Source organism: Stigmatopora argus, chromosome 4 (assembly GCF_051989625.1).
Source record: "Stigmatopora argus isolate UIUO_Sarg chromosome 4, RoL_Sarg_1.0, whole genome shotgun sequence".
Taxonomy (NCBI): Eukaryota; Metazoa; Chordata; class Actinopteri; order Syngnathiformes; family Syngnathidae; genus Stigmatopora; species Stigmatopora argus.
Window position 1 is genome coordinate 10896787 of NC_135390.1, and position 23226 is coordinate 10920012.

Consider the following 23226-nt stretch of genomic DNA (forward strand, 5'->3'; position numbering starts at 1 on the left):
TTCATGTCCACCCTCTTCACTTGCTCTGACATAAGTTGTCTTAAAAAGAAAAAGGGGGTGGACTTGAAGGCACCAAGATGTCCTCTATCTGGAATTATTTACTGTTAAAGAATGGTGGCATACAAGTAAATGATACACAGTAGAGGCTGAATTTTTTTCAGGACTCCCCTGGGATAGGATTAAATTTCCCAATTGATCACGGTATTGGGTCGGAGCCAAAAGAAAATGCACATGGAAAACCATCACAACAAAGTCATTTTAAGTATAAGTTGACAGCAGATAAAACCATGAGGTTTCTACTACCATCCTTATAGTGAGGGGAACATTAAAAATAGGCAAATGTATTATGTGATCATGTAAGGTGATGGGCGACATTAATTTGAAAAATGTGAGTTCGCTCGTTAATACTGCAAAATGTTGAATATTTATTTAACAAAACCCTAGCTCATAATAATAAAGTTAAAGAAGCAAATTGTATTATTATTATTGGTTGTCAAATGTAAAATGAATCACTTTGAATTAAGTTCTTTTTAAACTTCCTAACAATTGAGAAACTTAACAATAGGTTGTTAAAAGAATAAGAGGTCATTCAAGCATGGCATATTTTCTTGAATAGATCGGCAAGACTCAAACAGGCTCGAAACAATGGCCAGCCTTCATGTGTCTTGGATCAGCGCCCACACACAGTGGCACACATGCATCATACTCACAGCTATAATAGTAGTGGCGCCCTGGCAGGAACTCAAATCCCAACGAGAAGGGGGTGAATCTTTGGATCTTCTCTGAGAAGCGCACCGAGCCAAACTGAGCAAAGGGGGTGTTGCATTCCCACCGCTTGATGGCCGCTGGTGTCTCCACGCAGCCCTGAAAGGCGGCCTCCTCTGTCAGGTAGAGGGCCAACGTCTCTGGCTGCTTGGGCCCCAGAACTTGCTTGCTGGGGTAGTAAGGGCAATAAAAGTCCAGGTAGTCATTGAGATTTACTTGGATAGACAGTTCACCTGCTGTTAACCTAGAAGAAAGAATAACAAAAACAAGATTTTTAATAATACTGATTTGAACATTTTTTACTGTTTAAAGTAGAACAGATTAAATTATACAAGATGTGCTGTTAAATGAACCGTTCACTCCGCGGCAAATAATGCAGGCTTATTTTGCCAACATTTTAGAAAACTAAATACTTTAGAGTTAAAAATGTGTTTTTTTTCTCATGTGGCTCTCACTCCCCTTCTGGAGCCTGGAATCTGCTCATTGTGTAAAGAAAAATGTAGTGAGTGTAATGGTATGTTGTTTTATTAATATCAGTATTGCTTTGACAAGCAAAATAATAATTTACTTTTCAAGATTAAGTTGACATCTGCCGAGTGCACACCCTTCTGAATGTTGATTCCAAATCCTAAATATTTAGAGCAATTCAATTCAGCAAACTTCTTTTGGAAATTATTCGTAAAAGTCCAAAGGGAAAAGAGTTCGATATTGTGAGCGGTTGAGTGCGCTGGAAGAAACATCCAGTAATTTGAATCACAGCCAAGGCCCTTCCTTGTTCTTGTGTCACATATTGCTTAAAATCAATAGGGGTTATGGCTTTGACACGGAGGGATGATCCCTAAAGTCTGCAAAGGTCGGTTAAGAACTGGCACAATGGATTGAGCTTTGCTGAGATACTTACTGTAATATGAGACCGAATGAAAAGAGAAAGCAATTAAGCAGATAAAGGGTAGTCTGAGATTCCTAAATGCCTCATGGAATGTTGCTACCTCAGGGATGGATTTTCTTCCCAACACATGTCAGAAGGCAGTATTTTAGAATTACCAGACTGTCTCGGAAGTGATCCTGAAACATACATCAGTGCTAATTAAGACCAATGAGAGGACTTCAAATACAATAAACCTGTCTGTACTCCTTTCTTCATCCGCTCAGTGAAGATATGCCCAGACAGAAATGGAAACGCAGACATGATTGGCATGCACGAGCACACCTTCCGTTGAGGTCGAGTGGCTTTTGGCACAATAACAACCAGTGGACAAGACGGGATCATTATTATAGTTGAGATGCATAATGTACAACTCGGAACCGGTCTCCTGTCAGCTACTGTATATTAAAGACATTCCTGTGTACAATCTAACATGCTCCGAGGCAGATGCAAAGTGAAGAATGCAAAGGCAAGTCAGCGGGGAATAATCAGACAGACCACTGAAACAACAAAAATGGAGAGAGTTAGTGTGAAAATCAATGTGAGAGGTGAGGCTATCTGTGTAGATCATGGAAAGCAATTACCGTAAATGCTGGAGCTCTAAAAATAGACGATACACATACAGTATGCACCTGTCTGTACATACAAAAACTATCATCCAAGGCTTCGCCTATGCAAAGATGGACAATGTTATACAAGATATTTCACACCTAATATTTATAGTTTAAGCAGCAGGTATGACCCCCACTGTGGTAATCTACGACTATGTTTGAACATATAATCTCTGTCTTGAAATAGATGAGTATCAGTATTAAAAACAATAAAACAATCAAGAAACTACATTGCCATTTTACATGGATATAGACAGTGGAAGTGAGCCCGCATCCTTCTGTTCTTGCAGTCACTCACCTCAAAGACATAACAGAATAAAATTGTAAATACAGTTTTCAACAAAAAGGATCGTAGTCACAAATCGGTGTAGAGTTCAAGAACTCTAACTCATCAACATTTTTCTTGGATATTTGAAGTTAAAGCTTGTAAATCCTTCATCATGGCAAGCAGGCAATTGCATGTTTAATTTCATCTCAGATTGAGCACTGATGAAGCCTGTCGGAGGCAAACGTTTCTAGGACAACCACAACAGTCCAATTGTGATCAGTTCATTCAATGCCCGGTCCAGCAAGCACAGACTTTCATGAACTATCGTGAATGAACTGTGTCCTTCAGATGCTAAGTGTTGACTGTAAATCAATTCATTTGCATGGGGTTACCACCATTGCTAAGGGTAAACAACACCCATCAATCTATTCTCTGTGGTGTTTGTGGATCACAGGAAAACTGAATTGACCCTGTCTCATTCACATGTCAATCAAAGCGCATTTAGAGACAAACAACCATTCACAACCCCAACGCAATTTAGAGTGTGGACTTCACAGTTTTTTTGCAAACATCTAAATAAATGGGACTACTACTCCTTATTAGGAAGGTAAAATACAAACGGGCATCAACCAACAAGCTAAGAAATCAAAAGAAAGTTTTGATTAGTGACCCAGAAAGTCGAACAGTGCAGACAGAAGGTAGAACAGCCAAGTGGAAGTCTTTAATTAGTCTTCTCTTCGCAGAGGGTACATAAGGGTGAAAAAAAATGAAATAAAAACAGGAGGGTCCGGATGCAGCACAGGAAGGGTCAGGTCTATCAGTGGGAGTCTTTATAGAGGGGTGACAGAGTGGCATAGAGAGAGAAAGGGGTGAAGCAAGTCAGCGAGGGGGAACGAAAATGAGGAATGGAAGGCAGATGGAAAGGACAGCAAAACAGAACTTCACTGCTTTGCATAACACATGCTCATTTCTCATGCATTGCATCGAAAGAGAGGCTCAAACATTTGACCTCAAGCGCCACAATAAAATACAGAAGAGTTCAAAGAAAGGAGTTGAGTTTTGATTCCAAACAGGATATTTAATATTTTTTGAGCATGAAGTCTATACTATTTATTCAGTATTGAACATTAATTCAAATGTGCACCTAAATCAGGGGTGGCCAAGTCCGGTCCTTGAGAGCTCTCCGGTCGGTTTTCTCCCTCCACCAACCCACCTGAATCAAATAATCTGGATCGATATCAAGCTTCTGGAAAGCTTGTTGATGAGTTCATCATTTGATTCAGGTGTGGTAGAGGAGGGAGATATGGAAAATAGACTGGATAGGGGCTCTCGGGGACCGGACTTGCCCACCCCTGACCTAAATAATGTTTTAAAACAATTGGTCAAAATTTTTCCCATTGTAATATACTAAAAAGTTAGCACTAGTTCATTGACGTACCACTGTAGGGGATTGTAAACTCTTCTTCTGTGGCCTGCACAATATGTATGCAAAAAAAACCAACAACAACAATGTGCTCTACTGGTGTCTTGCTTGTATAAATGTATTCTGACAAACAGTTAAGCTTTAATGCACTTTGTTTTTCTAGAAAGAAGTTGAAGCATCATATAGAGGTTGCCGTCTGAACATGTGCCAATCTTACTACTATGCTTAAACAAAGTGGCAGTCAGGGCAGAGCATGCATGCCCCATTCTAATGATGTGCAGAGATTTCCACCACGCCAGAGACCTTTGATCCTTTACTAATATGAGAGAATAATTAAAGGAGCAACAATCCCACAACATGGTGTCAGGAATACAGAGCAGAAAGCATCACATATGCTGAACACCAGTGGACTGCCATAAACACAGGCAAAAACATTCCACAGTGAAAAATTGTGAATCCTCAGGCAAGGACTGCTTTTCGTGCGTATGTGCTAAAGTTAAAGCTTGTCTGGGGAGGCGCAGACGACTCGATGGCGCCGACAGTTGCATCGTGGTCAAACACGCTAGGAGAGGGGAGGGTGGGGTCTTGAGTGACTTACTCTAGCTTTATGTGGCCAGACTGGCCTCACAATAATGATTATGCCTTTCTGAGGTCACGCTAAACTTTCATTATTATGGTAAAAAAGATTTCCTGTATTATATTGGAAAATAGCTGCATAACACTAGGACTAGTCAATTGTTATGCTGGCACAACAGTAGGTGTGGGAGATACCATTGAAAAAGTGCCTCACTGCAAGTGACGTGAAGTACAGGATACACAAATATTGATGTTTAATTAAGAACAGGATGCCTCTTTTTTTTTCTTTACATCAATTTTAAGCACCAATTAATCTGTTTTCACCTGGTTAATTAATTATTCCCCCAATTGTTCCTTATTTGTATTTGAGTAATGAAGAGAAATATAATGCCTCTAATTTGATTGCATTGTATTCCTTCATCAGTTAGGGCAATTATAGATTGACATTTTTTAAATAAAATTTCTTACCCCTTTTGCCCCTTCTAAACCAAGTGTGAAAAAAGATTTGAGGGTTTACAAGCTGTGGTATGAAGGGAGAAAACATCCAATTTGTCCGATACCACTGTCTGGAGTATGTTAGGTGTGACAATATTGAAAAGCGTTCAATATTAACAATCAACAAGTGTCCAAATCAGGCTAGTTTGGAGAAGTATAAAAATTAAACTAGATTAGTAAATTAAGTTTGAACAGCATACAAATTGAACTCAGACCTAGATTAAAACATGAGCAAAATTAGCATTGTTTCGACAATCAAATTACAAGGACAATTACATTAGAAATTTCTACCTGGATGTTAAGGAACATGTCAATGTCCAGCTCTTTTTCAAGTCAATCAAGGCTGAGCACATTATTTCAGAAACTGTAACCTTGAACCTGAAGAGAGTTGCTCCTATTCATTTGCAGTAGGCTCACAATAAATAAAGTGAAGGGATTAAGCAGGTGGCGTGCCTAAAACCAAGCTATTTTCCTGCACAACTGGGACTTAACAGGGTTAGTAGACTATGCTTGCTTTCCAGCATACTGCCATCGTAACAGAAAGCAAAAACAATGACACACTTCCCCCAAACAAGGCGGAAAAACGTTAGCCACAAAAAATGTTTTATTGCCATAATGTCAAAGCGATTTAGGTTGGGTTTTTCAAGCAACCCCAAAAATGCTAGTTTTATACTAATTTGAGGACCTCACTTGGTCATCTCTGGTCTTTAGGCTGTTGGAAAATAAGTGAAGATGCCTAGAAAATAGCCAAGCAAAAATAGTGACTCTTGCAGCATAACATTTTTGCTTGCAAACTCAATGACCCTATATTTTGTTCAACAGGATTTCCTTCATGGAACAACAACCGTTGCAGAATCTGAGAAGCATCCCGCTCAATTTCCTTTTTTGTGTTTCTGTGCAAACAACACGGAGTAAAATCAGGTCAACCCCACGGCACCCCCCACCCATCTTATCAGCTGCGGACCCCTAGACTGAGCCCTTGCCGAACCCAAACATCAGTGTTGTGTCTAACCTGGTGCTTATGGCCCTCATTGCGCAAAAACAAGGAACTTGCCCCCCGTCTCGGACCATCTGTGGACCCCCCGTCGTCCAACCGCCTGCAAAGCTGGATGAAAAATCTCTTGGTAAACCCCCAACCCACAGACTGCACCATACAATTCTTAGATTTACCCGCTGAGGCAAAGATATGATCAGGAGGTGCAGGAAAGAACAAGCAGATTCCTGTTTTTTTCCATTTAAATTCCTCCACTACTCTGTGATCATTTTCACAGAGATTAGCAGGAAGTAAATTTATGCCAAATTCCTGGAAACCAGAAAGTCGGAAATACCAATCATCTGACTGAAAAAGTGAAACAAGAGAAGTTGAAGTTGAATGTCAATATTTAAAATGAAGGAAAACAAATGCCATGCAACACTTATTACAACCCCAACTAAAGCAGTATTCAGGCCTTTCACAAAGGCTACCATGCAAGTTTTAATATGTGGGAAGAAGCCGCATTACCGAACATTACGGAGAAAATCTAATCAGAACTGTGAGTCAAATGTGGAAGAGAGTTGATAAAAAAGGGATAATTTGGCAATCCTGGCCATGCTTTTGTAAAGTTGTTTATAGAAGCAGTGCACATGAGAACTATGGAACTACTAATAATTACTTTAAACTATGAAGCCAGTAATAATCATCCTTATGTTTAAATTTGAAAGTGATGCATTCAATTTACCGGTCCAACTTAATTGTGATAGTGTCAATATCATGTCAAACAGTGTGAGAAGATCTTGTGATTATGGACCTGCGGCCCAAAATATCCACTGAATCATCTAGTGTCTTTGGAGTGCAGGTATATTGCTGTTGATGCACAATACCTATTTCAAGCCCGAAATATCTTATTTTCTGCTTGTTGTCTATTCTGTGTGACTCAGCTGCACATCAAAACTGAGGAAAATGTCTTATTCCGGCTCACCAATATTATCAAAACCAGCCCATCAGTAGCATTTTGATACGGCTACAGGTGTCCACAAACCAAAAGAACCACACTTTAGTATTTTGTGTGCGTTTATAGGGTATAGACTAATTTCCATTTTGCAGGGTCTGTTTTTACCTACAGAAGATTTTAGCCATGCCATGATGTAAATGGGCTCGTGACAAGGATGTCAGTCTTAAAATTGATTCGATTTTCACAGTTTGACCATAACATTGTGAGATGAGCTGCCTGCATGACCGTCGCCGGCAATAAATGCTGCTTTATTTCACATAAATACAACGGACAAACAAACAACGTTACAGATAAAGAACAAAATAGAGGCAATGTTGTGAGACAAGTTAGTCTGGAGTGCAGGTGATTAATGAGGAAAGGGCTGCTGTTACCAGGACTAACAAGCAACCCAGAGTTGGCATCGAGGCCAAAATTAATCCTTGAACAAGCAGCTCCAGCATGAATGTTTTCTTCCCCACCTCACTACTTAGCGCCAAAGACCCTTAAACTCAAAGTAATAAGTACAGACGCCGTCGCCAAAAACATTTCGTGCACACACATGCTATCCGAGGCAGACAAGTCCCGACAAAATGAACTGAGAGTAAACACAGGCCTGTCAGAACCAATGTAATACACACCGTTAAAGGAAAAGTGAAGGTTCAGTATAAATGACCTTCATGTGAAATGTGGTACCACAACAAATCTAAATATGCATAACACATTGCTAAGAACTATTATAACAGAGATAATTTTTAAACAAAAAAATGTCATTGCCTGTGAGCACAGCCGTTAATTGACAGAAAACAGTCATACCACGTTAAAACTAACTACAATGTGCAATTTAACTATTCAGAGTGTTGTTGATTGTGACCTGAGTAATGGTGCACAAACGGAGTGCACGAATTGGCTGCAACAGCAAACCACAATAATAGTTATGTTAGCTAAAGAACTACAACTAGGTACATAAGGTTTCTTTGTCTATAAGAGCCCTGAAATTTATTGTCAACTAGTTCAGGATGTATCCCGCCTCATGCCCATAGTCAGCTAGAATAAGATAAATCACCCCTGCAACTCTTGAGGGTAAGCAGTGTAAAGCAGTACAGTTAATGAATGAATGAATAAAAAATATCACATTTTTCACAAACAAGTGTAAAACAGTATCCTCACAGCTGAGTGATGTCTGTTGTCTTTCAACAGACACAATTGTTCTCAATACAAGGATATGTCTAATTCAAAGACAGCAAAAGGACGATCTATCGGACTCGTATTTGAGAATTCCCTTATATAGATCACATGTTATAACAAACACCCTTTAATATTCTGGTCCAATGTTTGTGGCTTTTATATGCAAGACTTTAAGGTCACTGTAGGCCAAACATATAAACCTGTGTAACAGATGCAAAATAATGAAACACAGGGAAATCAATATAGAACACTGTAAGTGTGACTTAATCCTCACAGTGCAGGAAGAGTAGTGAGCAATATGCAATATGCTGAAACATGTTTTCACGCAACATGGGTTCAAATTCCAAGAATTCCAAGCAGTCTGGCAAAAAGCAGGGTAGTTCTCTATTTGAGCAACACATCAATCTTTGAAAGAAAAAGGTGTCATCGTCATGTTCAGACCGTGATTCAATACAATTTTTGTGATAAAATTAGAGCCTCGTTGGGAATCAATAACGCATGATAAAAGAAAAACTGTTGTTTTATCTGAGTATAGCTATTTCAATTCATTGGATAGGCTGCACCCAGCCCAGACATGTCATAGAAATGTGCTTCAATAAGAACAACCACTGAATTATTCAGAGGCAAGCAGAATATTGAGGGACCGATGGGCACATACTGTAAACCAATCAAACAAAACTTGGACACTTTAAAGTTGCTCATACTTGTGGTACAGTAACTTTGGCATGAAATTATTGAAATGTATCATGTAATATTTCGAACGCTACATTACTAGTTACTGTCATTTGAGAGTAGGTGAATTGGTGATCATGATACATTCTTTCTGTATCTGTATTCATTTTATTTGATGGAATTCTCAAGTATGACAATAGTGCTTTACGTTATTGCAAGTGAAATGGTCAGATTTTCAAGGCAAGGCAACTTAAACATAAAGCAGTGACATGTCAACTTGGTCAAAAATAAAGATTCAAGTGGGCACGAGGTGACCGCAACATCCAAATGAATTTCAATGGTTTTAATAAAGCCAAAATGTGTATTTTACTTTGAAACTGTGCTACTTTTTAAACTCACTACCCAGTTCCCTCAACCTTCACTTTCAGCAATGTTCCGTCACCTTCTCGTTTCCATTCACTGCCTCTTCCACTTTACTAGCAAACCCCGCTACCCCCTCCGTCTCTGTTCCGTGTTTATCTAAGCACTTTCACGGTCACTGCTTTGGAATCCCAAGAGCCTAAACTGGCCCTCTGCCCTCTATTCCCTTCATGGCAGCCGTTGCACGCTTCTTTCTACGTCTCCATCTTTCTCCGTCATAACTCTTCCATAGAGGACCATGCATTCCGGGTGCGGAAGGTCGCCTGGATTGTCTCCTCGAGGCACTTGGCTTTGTCCTGTTCTAGTCACGCACAGCTACCCACCGCGTCCTCACTACTCTCCAAAAGCCACCTAAAGTTGTTTTAATTCATGCAGTAGCAAAGTTTGCTTTAACTATTTGATGTGATTTAAAAGCAAATTTTTCTAAAGACTAAACTTGCATCAGCTGTTTAATGGTACATACTTCTTAAAACATATTTATATTTTGATCATTTATAAATATTCATCTATTTTGTTAAATGTTAAGCTTTTATTTCTTTAAATATTATTGGAAATCATTTTAATTATTGGTATTTTGGATATAATACTGTTGAGTCACCATAATAAAATATTGACTCTATTTTACTTTACTTTATTTTTTGACTTCTTATGATTACCGTGACCTTAATTTGACGATTTGCTGGGAGAAATCACATGACTTCATGACTCAAGTCAAAGTACATGATAGTTAATTCCCTTCGACAAGGGAATAGACTTTTTTTAACATTAAATGCTGGCGGATTTGCTAAAAAGTTAGAAATTGGAAAATTGGAAAAAACTGGAAGAAACTTTTATTGGGACTTAATGTATATGAAAACGTAACATATGTTTCAGAATCTCACCAAAATATCTTTGACAATAAATAAACATGCATACAACGTGCCCTATATGAGCATGCTCTTTTGCTTTAATCAAAGTGATATGGTTGATAGATTGATTGGATTAAATTATGCCTTTTTAAAGTATATGTTTTATTACAAAAAAAAAATGCATTTCTCTCCAAGCTGGTCTTCCATCTCTGTATCAAAATACATTAAACTCATAGTACCCTCAGTAAATTTCACCTCGATGGACAATCAATACAACTGATAACAGCATTTTATGGATGATCAGCAAATTAATAAAAACCCCAATTTTGGTCTAGAAAAGGATAAATAGGGGCATAAAAGCTCTAAAAATGTAGCTGAAACTTGGTCTCAGTTGTTCAACATTAAGACCCGTCATCAGATGTGAGTCTTGAGGGGGGCGTGTATAAAATGCTTTGGGAGCAAGGGGCATAGTAATGAACTCTGCATGAAAACTGATGCAGTGTCTAAAAGCTATTCAGTGGTTTTCAGTCTAAAGAAAATGCCATTATTCCTAATATTGTGTTTCCCGGACTTGCCAAAACGAACCAAAAAATATGTTTTATCTTTGTGTGAAAATTCTCTTGCGCGTAGCAGCAATTTAGAAAATGTTTTAAAGATGAACACATCATCTTACATACTTCTATATTAAAGTATAATTAGATATTTTCCAAACGGTTGTTCTTTTATTCGATATACTACAAGGTGGCCAATATAGATTGATAGATTGACATTGCTAGCTCACATGTATAATAAGTGTGGGGTATTGAAGTAATGTTATTTATTTGGCGTATGTTAGGTTAAAGGGAAATGCTTTTTAGGGGGGGGGTAGTCATGCCCCCCTATGGCCAACCCATGGGGACGGGTCTGTCAACATTAGATTTCCTGAACAGTGGGACTATTAAAAAAGGCAATCCAGGATAACCATGGCAACAGCAGACCTAACAGTTTTCCATACAACAGCAGATTTCATTCAATCTCATGACAAGCTTGTATAGCTGCAAAAATCATCATTATTTCAAGTCAACTTGTTACATTTTTCCACTAACATGTCATTCTCTGCCCCTGAGCAGCCACGAAAGGCCAATGAGCTTCCAGAACACTGATGAAGGCTCAAAACAGAACAGGGCAAAGGAGGGGGTCTGGGGTGGGGGTGTTGGAGCATGGAGGAAGGAAGCAGCGAGGGTCAAGGGGAGATGTGCAGACACCCGCCTCACGTAGTGCTGGAGGAGGATTATGTGATTAATTTGGGATTAAAAATGACTGACTGGCTGCTTCTTTAAGTAATGAACCATGATGACCCAAAATTACAAGATTAACACACAGAAAGCTCAGACGTGTGTCTTTGTGTTTTAGCCATTGGAAATCCACTTAGAAAGTTGCAATAAATAAATATAAGATGAATCAATAAAATTGCACAGAATTGGGTAATGAAACACTTTTTCAAAGACAGACAATGTAACAGTGCATTCTGAATTCACTCAAACTATATGCTTTTCTGCTTTTGGAAGTGTGCAGCATACAAGAAGTCCATTTACAGTTGAATAGAGGAGCAATGAGATTCATGAGTTTCCTTGCTACAGAGTTGGGACAAGGCTATTTCTATTTTGAAAATACCACCAACTACTCCCATTGTTATCAGTGCTGTCAATTACGAGCACCGGAGTTCGATTATAAACCTACCTAGTTAAATGACCATTTTGATTGAATAAGTAAAATAAAGAAAGCCATAAACGAACACAAATCCAAAAATTATGTACACACAGACTTTGGAAACTATTGGAAAATTTGTTTAATTATGTCTGCCTTGTTTTTGGAGTAACAGTGCATGGTGGTGCTTCATTACGAGTGGAAATAAACTTTCAACCAATCGAGTACAAAAAAAAAATAATGAGTGAAAATACCCCACCATTTGAGATACAGTACTTATGTGACAATCTCATGTAATTGACCACAAAGCCTTCACATGGCATTTACGTAAGTGGCTGCTATGAACGGCGCTAGACATCCAATCCAGTTTGATTGAGCGAGATGGCAGGGAACGATGGCTCGCAGTGCGTTAAATACTATGCAAAATTAAATAGATGAATAAAAATGCACTTTGGAGAGTCATTGGTGGGCCTAAATGCAGCATGGCACTGTATTGCATGCATGTTTCAAAAGTTACACAAATGTAGTTGTGAAAGGAATATATATATATATAAAAATATATCTTTTAATTCAATAATTATTAAGAAGTAAAGTTTGACTATCGTTTTTTTTAAATATATACTGGAATTGTAATGACCAAAATTGGTTACTAGAAAGTATGATATGTGGATTGACTAATCATAGTTTTAAAGTATGCAGTCAACATAAGATGACAGATGTATTTCTTTTATTTATCTTAATATTGTTTCAGCCATGTCAGATTGAAAAATATACAGCCCTAAACTGCTAATTCGTGCAATAGTTAATTTTAAACAATTTGTTACTGCAAACCCCAAGAGTGTTTTGTTTTATTCGTACCAGAATGGAGAAGTTGGAAAGAGATTACTAGAAATTGCAGAGAATACTGGATTTTTTTTAACCGCAACACAGCTCTTACTCAAATACATCCAGCTACATATAGTACTACCAAGAATACTAAGGGAGAAGGATAAGGAGGAGGTAAGGGTAAGTTTAGAGACAAAGCTGTTTGATCCCATGTAGCTGCATGCTCTACTAAATTCTCTTGATACTCTCTTGGAAAAACGTTGCTATACAAAAGCTAATGTCACATACACCCTGACCACCCTTCATTTGTGTGCGCCGGCAAGACAAAAGGTACCATTGGCTATGTGCATCTCATTGGCACACCTTTGGAGTAGAAGTGTCTGTGTATGTTGTAGGAGTGGGGTGGGGTCAAGGGGCTCTCCCCTGCTGCTGACAGTGATAATAATGGCGGCTGACATCCTTTCTTGCCTCTCCCCCACCACCACACCTCACCCCCGTGTCCCCCCAGGGGCCCTTTCGAGCAGTTTGGGGACATGAAATCTGTTGACTCTTTCCCTACCGTCCTCTCCTTAACGCAATGGTCATCCCTCGCCGCCGCTCGGATGTTTTTACTTGCTCGCTGAGCCACCAAGTGTGAGTACTCACTTGTACATGCGCAAGTGAACCCAGTGTGTGTTCTCGTGCGTACATACCTAAGTGTAGAATAGAACATCACTGCTCCAACTAGATAAACAAGAATTGTTTCCTCCTGGTAAGATCACAACTCCAATTTGTATTAGAATCTACTGATCAAGTCGTCATCTGAAAATAATGACAGCAGTACTTATTTTACAACATGCTATTTTAAAGGTAATCTTTAAGTAATAAGTTTGCTATGTTGTGAGCATGCATACATTTCTTGTAGATGGTAGAACAACACAGATTTTGAAATTCATGAGATATTTGTATATGATACGATAATAATAGTGGTAGTTCCCCTTTCCCTAAATTTGCCTTATACTAATCCAGACATTAAATTCAATACATGAAGATCAAATATGTCCATCAATCATAAGTAAGGATTATTTTCTTTCTAAAAAGCTTCTACGTTTGTATTGGATATCATTAGAAACTGCTTGTGTGAAAATTATGAAACGGAACAAAAATCCATTGACAAAATGTTATGTTAAATCATAAAGAGAATATAAGTCATAACCTGAAAATGGAACATACATTTACAAATAGAAAATATACGGCATTTTATGTCCAAGATTTTGCCTCCCTATGGCACAATAGTACAACTGATAGTATAATGTGATGGTAATGACTGAAAAGCATCACAGAAATCTACAAAATGTACAGTATACAATTTAACACAATTTTTGGAATTCCACTTTACACAGACATGATGGAAAACAAGTCTCAGTATGTCTCAATCCTCCTGGTTCCTGGTGCACTTTTGTGCCTGTGCTCGGTCGATACTAATTTAATTTCTGTCTCGGAAACTCCCAGGTCGCCCCTCGACAGACCTCTTAGCCTGACCAATGAGGCGCGAGCGTGACTGAATGATTATTATTAGATTTTTTTTTTTTAAACGCATAAATATAATCAAACAAACATTAGTAAACATGCAGTGGTGCCACACAACGAAGAGCAGTGTTGCATCCAAGCTACACTTGATTGGGTTTACATATTCTCGTGCCAAATCCTAATTGAGCTCGTGTTTGTCGGAAAGCAATACACTGCCAGTGCGACACATTTAACAATGGTGGCTCATTGTGAGTTCAACGAATGAATGTTCACACACGGACCTTCATCACAACGTCCTCCAACACCTACTCCATTGCACATAAACAGCTTCGCGGCCATTTTGTGCCAATGACTTAGACGGCATCTTTGTGTTTCTGTGTGTTCCTCTATTCTTTTTTTTTCCTTCTACATAGTTTCTCCATACTTAAGAATGTGCTTATATTTACTGAAAACAAACAATTTCCATTCACCCACTACAGACATGCAGGTACACAGAAATGACAGGTATATAAGTACTGGACTATGAATTGATACGAATTATAAAACAATATCCGTTATACATTACCACGGACATTAAGAATCAATCCATTACTATGTAAATGTTACTGTTTCCCTTTCCATAGCAATATCATATTCTGTATGCTATTTTGGCTATCACGACTTTTCATAAGATAATTGTATCTCAGTTCGGCATGTCATTTTTTTTCAATCTTTAAACAGCAAGCTAGAAGATATTGGTTGGAGCCCAGAGTGCATTCCATTTTGATTCAATTATTTGAAGACTTTTTAAAATCCCTTACACTTTTTTTAATCTAGGTTTTGCTGTTGGTAGTGTTTCACTTGCTTGATTTCTATGTTTACACTGTTGGTTCAGTCACTGGCATGCAATAATTTTGCTTAGTATCAAGTCTAAAGAAATTTTCCGACATTTTGAAATATTTTGTGTATCAGGTCGAAATGGGGGCGTGCCCTGGTTAAAGGGAATTATCAGTAGCTTATAGTATTTTTATTGAATTGCAACGGAGTTTGCATGTTTAATCGTAAATTCTGTAAAGAGTAGTTTTTAAAATTTGTGACATCACACTGTACCTTATTATGCAAGAACCTAACCTCCCAATTTAGTGGGCATGCCAAGGAGGGAGTCAAGCTTGTCAAGATTTCCTGGTTTAAATGAAACCGGATAGAGGATGCATTAAAAAATGCAGTTTTTAAAAGTGATCATGTGCATTTGCTGTGGTTTTATACAATACTTTTGTCGCACCAGCAGTCCTTGTCTTTTTTTTCCTCTGCAACCTTCACTCTCACACGCTGTTCAACACTTTCTTTTCTCGGCATGCATGGCAAAAGTCAGCCTCCTCAACTGGTCCTGGATTTACTACTTTTTCACCCTAATCTCCTGTGTGTCGCCTTTGGACACCTGCATAATGACAATGACCTCCAGCAATTTATTTTTATTTTTATTTGAAAATGTTGAATATCTAAGCATTTGGTCTTCATTTTCAATGTGAAAAGCTGGTAAAATGGAAACCAAATTTATATTACAAAAAATGTATAAAGAAATAATAAAATTTTAATTCCTTAGTCATACCTTAACGAACTATAACGAGACAATGACCTACTTTGGCAAAAGGTATGATATTGCTTCAGCTACAGATTTGTTCTTTTCTCCACCCGCTTTTGTGGTACAGTTTTTCAATACCTCAGGTGGAATGAATCGTTGCGCAATGCAATGACTCAGGCTGATGCTTGAATTGTGTTTTATTTCACATTCTGACAGCATTAGTTGGCTTTTCAATTGCATAACATAATTTGGAGGGGGCGGCCCGGTGAAGCGAGTGGTTAGCACATTGGCCTCAGAGCTCTGGGGTCCTGTGTTCAAATCCAGGTCACGACCCACCTGTGTGGAGTTGTATGTTTTTTCCGGGCCTGCGTGGGTTTCCTCCGGGTACTCCGGTTTCCTCCCACATTCCAAAAACATACTAAATTTCTTGGTGAAAGTAAGCCATAAAATGGCAAACAAACAATATTTTTCTCCACTACTTCAAAGCTGTAATCACATACACATCTATAGTCCATTGGGTTGCATCCAGAGATGGCCGCTATTTGCAGAATAAGACAATGCAACACAAGTGCTGCAATCACATCTCATCTTTGTTTTCCCCAAAGCAAGCTTACTGCAGTGTACCGGCCCGGATAACACAATGAGTGGAGCAGCCACAAATACACAAAGCACATTTACCGAAGACAGATAAGTCACACCAGTGCACTGGATGAAACTCATCTCGTGGACGCAGCTCAGCAGCGAGACAATAGGGCTTGGATGCACAGTAGTGAAACTCACAACTTGATGAGGTTAGATGACATGTAAGCCAAGAGAGAGAGAGAGAAACCAAGTGTGCGTGTGTGTGTATTTGTACGAAAGGAGTCTGTGAGGAGGACAGGGAGTAAAGTGGTAATTACCTCACTGTAGGTATCTTGATTATAGTTCATCCAGGTTCTCTGTGTTAATAATTTGCCAGGGGAATACAGAGATTTGCACACACAGTCACAGAGCTGTGATGCAATAGTAGAAAAAGCCTCATTTACATGCACACCCACGTTTGGAGGAGGAGCAAGCAGGCAGACCCTTGGGAAAAGGGAAATATACAGTGGATGGGAAGTCATTTTAAGGCTACATATTCCTGTTCAAATGTCAGGTTTTGTGATCTTCAAACAATGAGACCAATAAACATGATAATGATCAATATTTCAAAATAATATAGTCTATATCTGTAGAAAATAAGATAAAATTGGTTTCAACACGGGGGAAATTTGAGAATTAAACAGGAGGCTGGGGGAAAAAAAGTTGTTACCAAAAGAACAGCATCCAAAGAGTAGTAAACTATGGTGGTATTTTTTCTTCCCTCTATGAAGACAGGGTTAAGGTATTTAAACCATTATTAATAGTGTGAGCATAAGCCTTTGTGCTAGGAAGCAAAAAAAAAAAAAAAAATTCATTTTTCTCAGCGTTACTGTTGCCCCATAAAGTATTGGCAGATCGTTGTGCTAACTCCATTTAAAATGAGTTTTAATGCGATTGGTTATTTCTGAAAACACAAAACATAGTAATAGGAGGCTGGGCACAGTTTTATTTATTTTTTAAACAATTTTTGTACACTTTTTTTAATTCTACTAAACTACACATATTTACTGAATATTAAAAGATGATATAAATTAATTGGTCCATTGAAATGATACCAAATGCAAGATTTGGTGGGGGGGAAAAATATATCTTTAACAATAACAATCCTCCTTTTAAATTAGGATCACCCTATACGTCAACAAATTTAGTAAGGTGTTAAAAGTTGGGCTACAATGAATCATCCTGATAGATCTTTGTAATAATTTGTCCCCTCTTGCAGTTTGGTAAGAGCACCAAAATGCCAAGAAGCGTCGCACACTGAAATCAATTCAAACACTTTAGTTTGAATCGCTAAATCCCTGAATAGGATAAAATACTATTAATCACTTTGCAGGTGTAACTGATGTATTTAAATCTATATGAAGAAAATGTCAACCATCTCCTCTGATAATAGCTGGCAGAAGCACAGCCCATGTTTGCGCCTGCGTGGAGGAATCAGATGTGATTTAGATTAGTATTTAATGCGGCACACTCACACAGGAAGTGAAATGATGCATGCATTTACACATTAAATTAGACAGTGAAAGGCTAATGAGGTGTGCTTTCAATAAAGAAACAGGAACAGCCTCCGTTACTATGCGGCGGATAGGCCCAAAGTTTGTTGTTAAGAGAGGAGACAAGGGAGGGGAAAATGAGGCTGTGCAGGATCCTTCAGAAGAGATGATAAAACACTTTTGTCTCCAATTAAGAAGCTGCTGATCCAAAGCTAAGGCCAGGACAGGAGGGGATTTGAAGACAAGTAGCAGTTCAGACGACACGAGGGTTAGTCAGGAGGACACAAATTTGTTCATTACCTTGTTTGAACCAACAAATGCTGTGGAGCGCTTCAATAACACAATGCTTATAATTTTATATTAACATTTAACTGCTCCAGGAAGTCCGAAAATAATCTCTCTTCTAATAAAGGAACAATCAGCGTGAGGGGAAAAGGCAGCTATAAAATCGACAACGCTCGTAAACCTCGTTCATTAAACCGTAAAAAAGAAAGAGGCTGACGGTGAGTCTCGGTCTTTCTGAGCTCCAATTTTTCAATCAGGAGGGGGGCTGGAAGCTGCATCACTTTAGCGTCTCCGCATGGCTGCCCGTGCTTCATTAAAACCATAAATCCAGACAGTGACGGAGAGGTGACGGCCAAAGTCTTCCATCACGTGTTTAAAGAGACTGCAGTGGCTCTTGAGCTGCAATATTGCGTTCTAAAGCTTCTTTTTTTAATTGTTGCTTCAAGACAGAGGTATTACACTTCACAGAATGCATAGACTGCACTAAAATGCTCTCACTGGTGAAATAATTACTTTTCATGAACTCCTTCTACTTTGCAACTTTAAACTTTAAATAATTTGTTTATTAATAAAGCAGGACTATATCAACAAACAAGGGCTATTCTAATTATAAGCATGATATTGCCCTAGCTGACTCCAATGACTAATTTAGGTACTTAAAAAAAGTCACAAGTATGGCACCATATCGCAATTATAAAAATAATTTATCAATTATTTTTCAACAAATGCTGTGGATCTTTTCAATAACACAATGGTTATAATTTTATATTAACATTTAACTGCTCCAGGAAGTACTAAACAATACTTTGTTTATTGATATAGATAATCTATAATCCTTATAAAGTGTGATTTATGGGTGTGAGTGTGTGTGTGTGTGTGTATGTTAAGATTATTTCGCTATGTTTGTGCAAACCGTGCAATGTAGAGAGTTAAAAAAAATTTATGGTTGCCAGAAACAGCTGTCGGGTCTTAATAGACGAGTGATTGAATTTCTTCACCTTCTCCAAGTGTGTAAACTCAATCTTTTATTTGTTAAACAACCATTTTTCAAGAGAACATTTTTTAATAGCGCATCAATTATATTTTGGTTCTAAACAAGCAGGGGAAACTCCCCTGCTTGTTATGAATAAATGCAATTAATAAATAAGAGATAGTTGAAGAAACAAAATGAATAAAATAAGAACATTACGGTTATGGCCCTCAATGATACTGAAAAGTTGATCATTTGTTTTTAAATTCCATTTCATTTAACACTATGCCTGCCATTGACAATTCATTTAAACCAGGAGGACTGGCTGTCAATGCTCATGCTTCAATGCAACTGATGGAAAAACCATTTTGAGTGGGAGGGTTGACAGCAATTATTTGCTGCTAGTTTCTCCAAGTCAAAATGGATTAGCACCATTACTGGCAGCCAATGAATTAAATGGCGTGCCTTATAGAGGAAAAAAAATAATATATTGATGATGGGTATGAAAATAGGAAACGATATTTGGTTGTTAAAAATTATGTGGAAACTGTTAAAACGATTGCTGATTAAATGAAACCAACTGACTTTTTATCCATTTTCAACTAGCAATGCACTACAAATCAGTGATTTAGTACCAGACAGTGTTTTTTAACTACATATCTTTAATGACCTGATATTGAAACAGTAATATGAAACACATTTTAAATAATAAATGAATGAATGCATTTTTCATTTTCATCTAAAAGACTGCTTGTGACTACTACCGGTACATGAACCATAAAATGTTCCAATAAGGTTAGGCTAGATAATTAGCTTTCCTTTAAATGAGAGCTGTGCAAGAATACAAAACGAAAAATGTTACCCGAATACCTTGTTGGCAAAAATGTCCCTCAATTCCCAGAGTGCCTTGCCTGAACATGCCTTCTGACCTCTGATAGATAATTCCTCAAATAAGGGAAAAAATTAAGTTGCTTCAAACTGTTGGTTAAAATAACTGTAAATCTCACACGAAAAATAAAGATGGTTTACACAACTACACTTGCGATATAAATCCTTCCTCTGCTCTGCAAAAATATAACACTCAGCAGTAGTTTATTCATCATTTCATTTTGTTACAAAAATCTTTAAATAAAAAATGTAAATCTCCTTACTTTAAAATACAACAATATTGTTTGACGTAGATGCATTAAAAATTGCGGCTGGAGGGTCAAGTTATGTCGAACCTTACTGAGAGGTGTTGCTTGTTGCAAATTAATTCATCACAACAAAAATGCCTCTCGCCATAGTGTACTTTAACTACTGAATTACTGATTTTTTGCTAATCAAATATACCCTGTAGAGAAAATGATCGGCTCCAGTGGGTTTGGTTAGTGACCTAATGTCCCCGCTGTGGTTCCCTGAACCTGCTGATGAGAACCCGGACTCCTCCTCAGGGGGCCTCAGAACAACTGGCTCTTGGCTGGCAGTTTATTGAAAATAGGAAATGGGAAAATGATTGAAGCTCAACTAATCACAGCTCATACATCCATCAGTGGCCAGGAGGGAGCTGTGAAGGATGAAAATAGGCGTATAGATGGTGGGTGAAGAGGGTTGAGGGGGGTGTAAATAGGACAGTAATGAAGAGTGAAGAGAGGAAGACGAGAAGGATGGGGAACCCTGCTTTTAACTCTGGGAGCAAAGGAGAGAGCAGCACGATTGGGAATGTGCAACAAGCACGACGGGGGTTGTTGGCCTTATGCATGATGGCGATGATGGCACCATGTTTGTGCGGGCTTTGCTTGCCAAAAAACTGTGGCCATTCATGTCAGAATCACAGGGGTACAGAGAGGTCCTTAAGCCTCACAATGCCAAAGCTCGACTAATTACACTAAACTCAACTGCAATGACAGTAAACAATTCGAACACCCTGAAGGTTGTGGACTTTCAACCAAAACATCATGTGAGGATTCAACACAGTGCACCGCTTTCTTTTCTTCTTTGGCTGGGTTGAGAGAGTGTGGATTTTAAATGCCATGACAGAATGGTACCAGTGATAACCGTAGAACCAGAAAAACAACTTTTGACAAATGTGTATATCCTGTGTTTTTGTGATGGTATAAAAAGGAAGACAATATATTTCACAAACATTGTCCACTTTAACTTTTGCCTCACTGTTGGTTGGTTGAAAGATTTCTGATATGTAAAAGTTAAACTTCAAGTGGTATAATGTGAGATCTGGCTTCACCTGAGCTAACATATTCAAAATTGATTCATAATCATGACAAATGGGAATTTGCAAACACATATCTATGACTAACCCTAAAAAAAGGTTCAGCTAGCCAAGTAGGCTTTACCTGACTTTTTTTTGTCTTTCCAGTAAAAAAATTAAAAACAACACAAAGTGATATTTAAAAGTTTCTCTACATTGACTAAGGCTAATGAAGCTGGGACTTACATGACTGAAAACTGTTATAATTGTACTTTGCAAAATGTATGTGCATTAAATAATTAGATTTTTCTTTGATAATAGACTATTCCTCTTTATTTCTGGTCTTAGCTCAAAAATAATCAGAAAAAAAACAGTTTCCACAGCACATTGTGAACCCTGCAAACATGAAAGACCAGATTTGCATTCACTTGCACATGCACACAGATAAACAAACCTCAATTATGTTTGTGAGAATCAGACAAAAGGCACATAATTCTGTAAAAATCCATTATTGCAGCCATTGTAAAAAAAAAAAAAGCTAGTAGAACACAGGTGGGTCAGAAGTGTCCTGATTTCTTTTTTTCTGACTCATTTCACAATTATTAAGTTGTTGAGCAACATTGGAAGTTCGATCTAGCGAAAAAGTCAGATATTTGCACCAAAAAAGGCAAAATCGCCAGCGTTTTTCTCTTAAATAGGGCTTTATTTACCTGGTGTTAGTGGAGTTCCAGTAAACTGCATGCCGTTTGCTCACCACCGCTGAGATGATGTTTAAAAGTAAAAAAGTGCTTTTCCAAGCAGGAAAGGGGGCTAGCATCCAAATAAGGGAGCCCATCACGCACTGAGTGTAAATAAAACTAAACAATGATCACTAAACAGGACAGAAGACTTAACTTGAAAAGCTAGTTGTGCGTCATTCTACGCCAGGTGACTGAAGGGAGTCACTAAATGCTAGGAAATTATGCTCCTTCGAAGTGAGGACTTTTTGCTAATTTATCAAAAATCTTCATTTTTTGGCCAATTTGATTTCCTATAGTGGTAAAAAAATAAAAATAAAATAAAAGGTCAGGAATGTTGATATGGGATAGAAGGAGCTTTGGCTCAAGAGTGGTCGCAGGGGCGAGGAGAGGGTGGAGCCGTCAAGGTTGGGTGGGCGGGGCTGAACAAACTTTTGGCCAATCAGGAGTCAAAGGTGTGGTCAGTTCTGAGCGCCCATAACTAGTGACGTGCGCCGACTGGTGTTGACGTTTGTTGACAGCACAATGTTGATGCCGCTCCCCTTTTCTACCTGTAAAAATAATAAATAAAGGTTGCTTCAAATGTACAAATTCATTTCATAAGATTTGCAATCATGTAGCTTATGTTATGCTTTCATTTGATTGAAAGTAATACAATTACAAATACAAAGTAACTTTATATAACAAGTTTAACAATGTTTTTTTCCATTCATTTTCTGAACCGCTTTATCCCCACTAGGGTCGCAGAGGGTGCTGGAGACTATTCCAGCCGAAGGCGGACAACCATTCACACTCACACTCATACCTAGGGGCAATTTGGAGTGTCCAATCAGCCTACCATGGGTGTTTTTGGAATGTGGGAGGAAACCCACGCAGGCCCGGGAGAACATGCAAACTCCACACAGGTAGACGGACCTGGATTTGAACCCAGGACAGCCGAGCTGTGAGGCCGATGCGCTAACCACTCATCCGCCAGGCCGTTATAATGTTTTTTCCATTCATAAATTAATGCCTTTACAAAAAATGTTCAGATGAAAATTAATTGGCTATTTCATTCATTCATTTTCTGAACCACTTATCTTCACAAGGGTCTCGGGGGGTGCTAGAGCCTATCCCAGCAACTACAGGCACCAGGCAGAAGAACATTTTCAATCATCAGAGTTAGTATATAACTTTAAGTAAAAAATGTTCAA

At 38.3% G+C, this 23226-nt stretch overlaps 1 protein-coding gene across 2 annotated transcripts in view; it reads right to left on the reverse strand.

The window, feature by feature from the left end:
- Nucleotides 1–22411, reverse strand: part of efna4 (ephrin A4) — a 36218-nt gene extending 13807 nt beyond the window's left edge. For both annotated transcript variants that reach the window (XM_077599201.1, XM_077599202.1), the window contains exons 1-2: nt 22007–22411; nt 711–1009 (exon numbers count right to left, since the gene is read on the reverse strand). In XM_077599201.1, coding sequence (XP_077455327.1) covers nt 711–1009; nt 22007–22131 — 424 coding nt within the window. In that variant the 5' untranslated portion in view covers nt 22132–22411. The remainder of the gene's footprint in view (nt 1–710; nt 1010–22006) is intronic.
- Nucleotides 22412–23226: the final 815 nt, after the last annotated feature.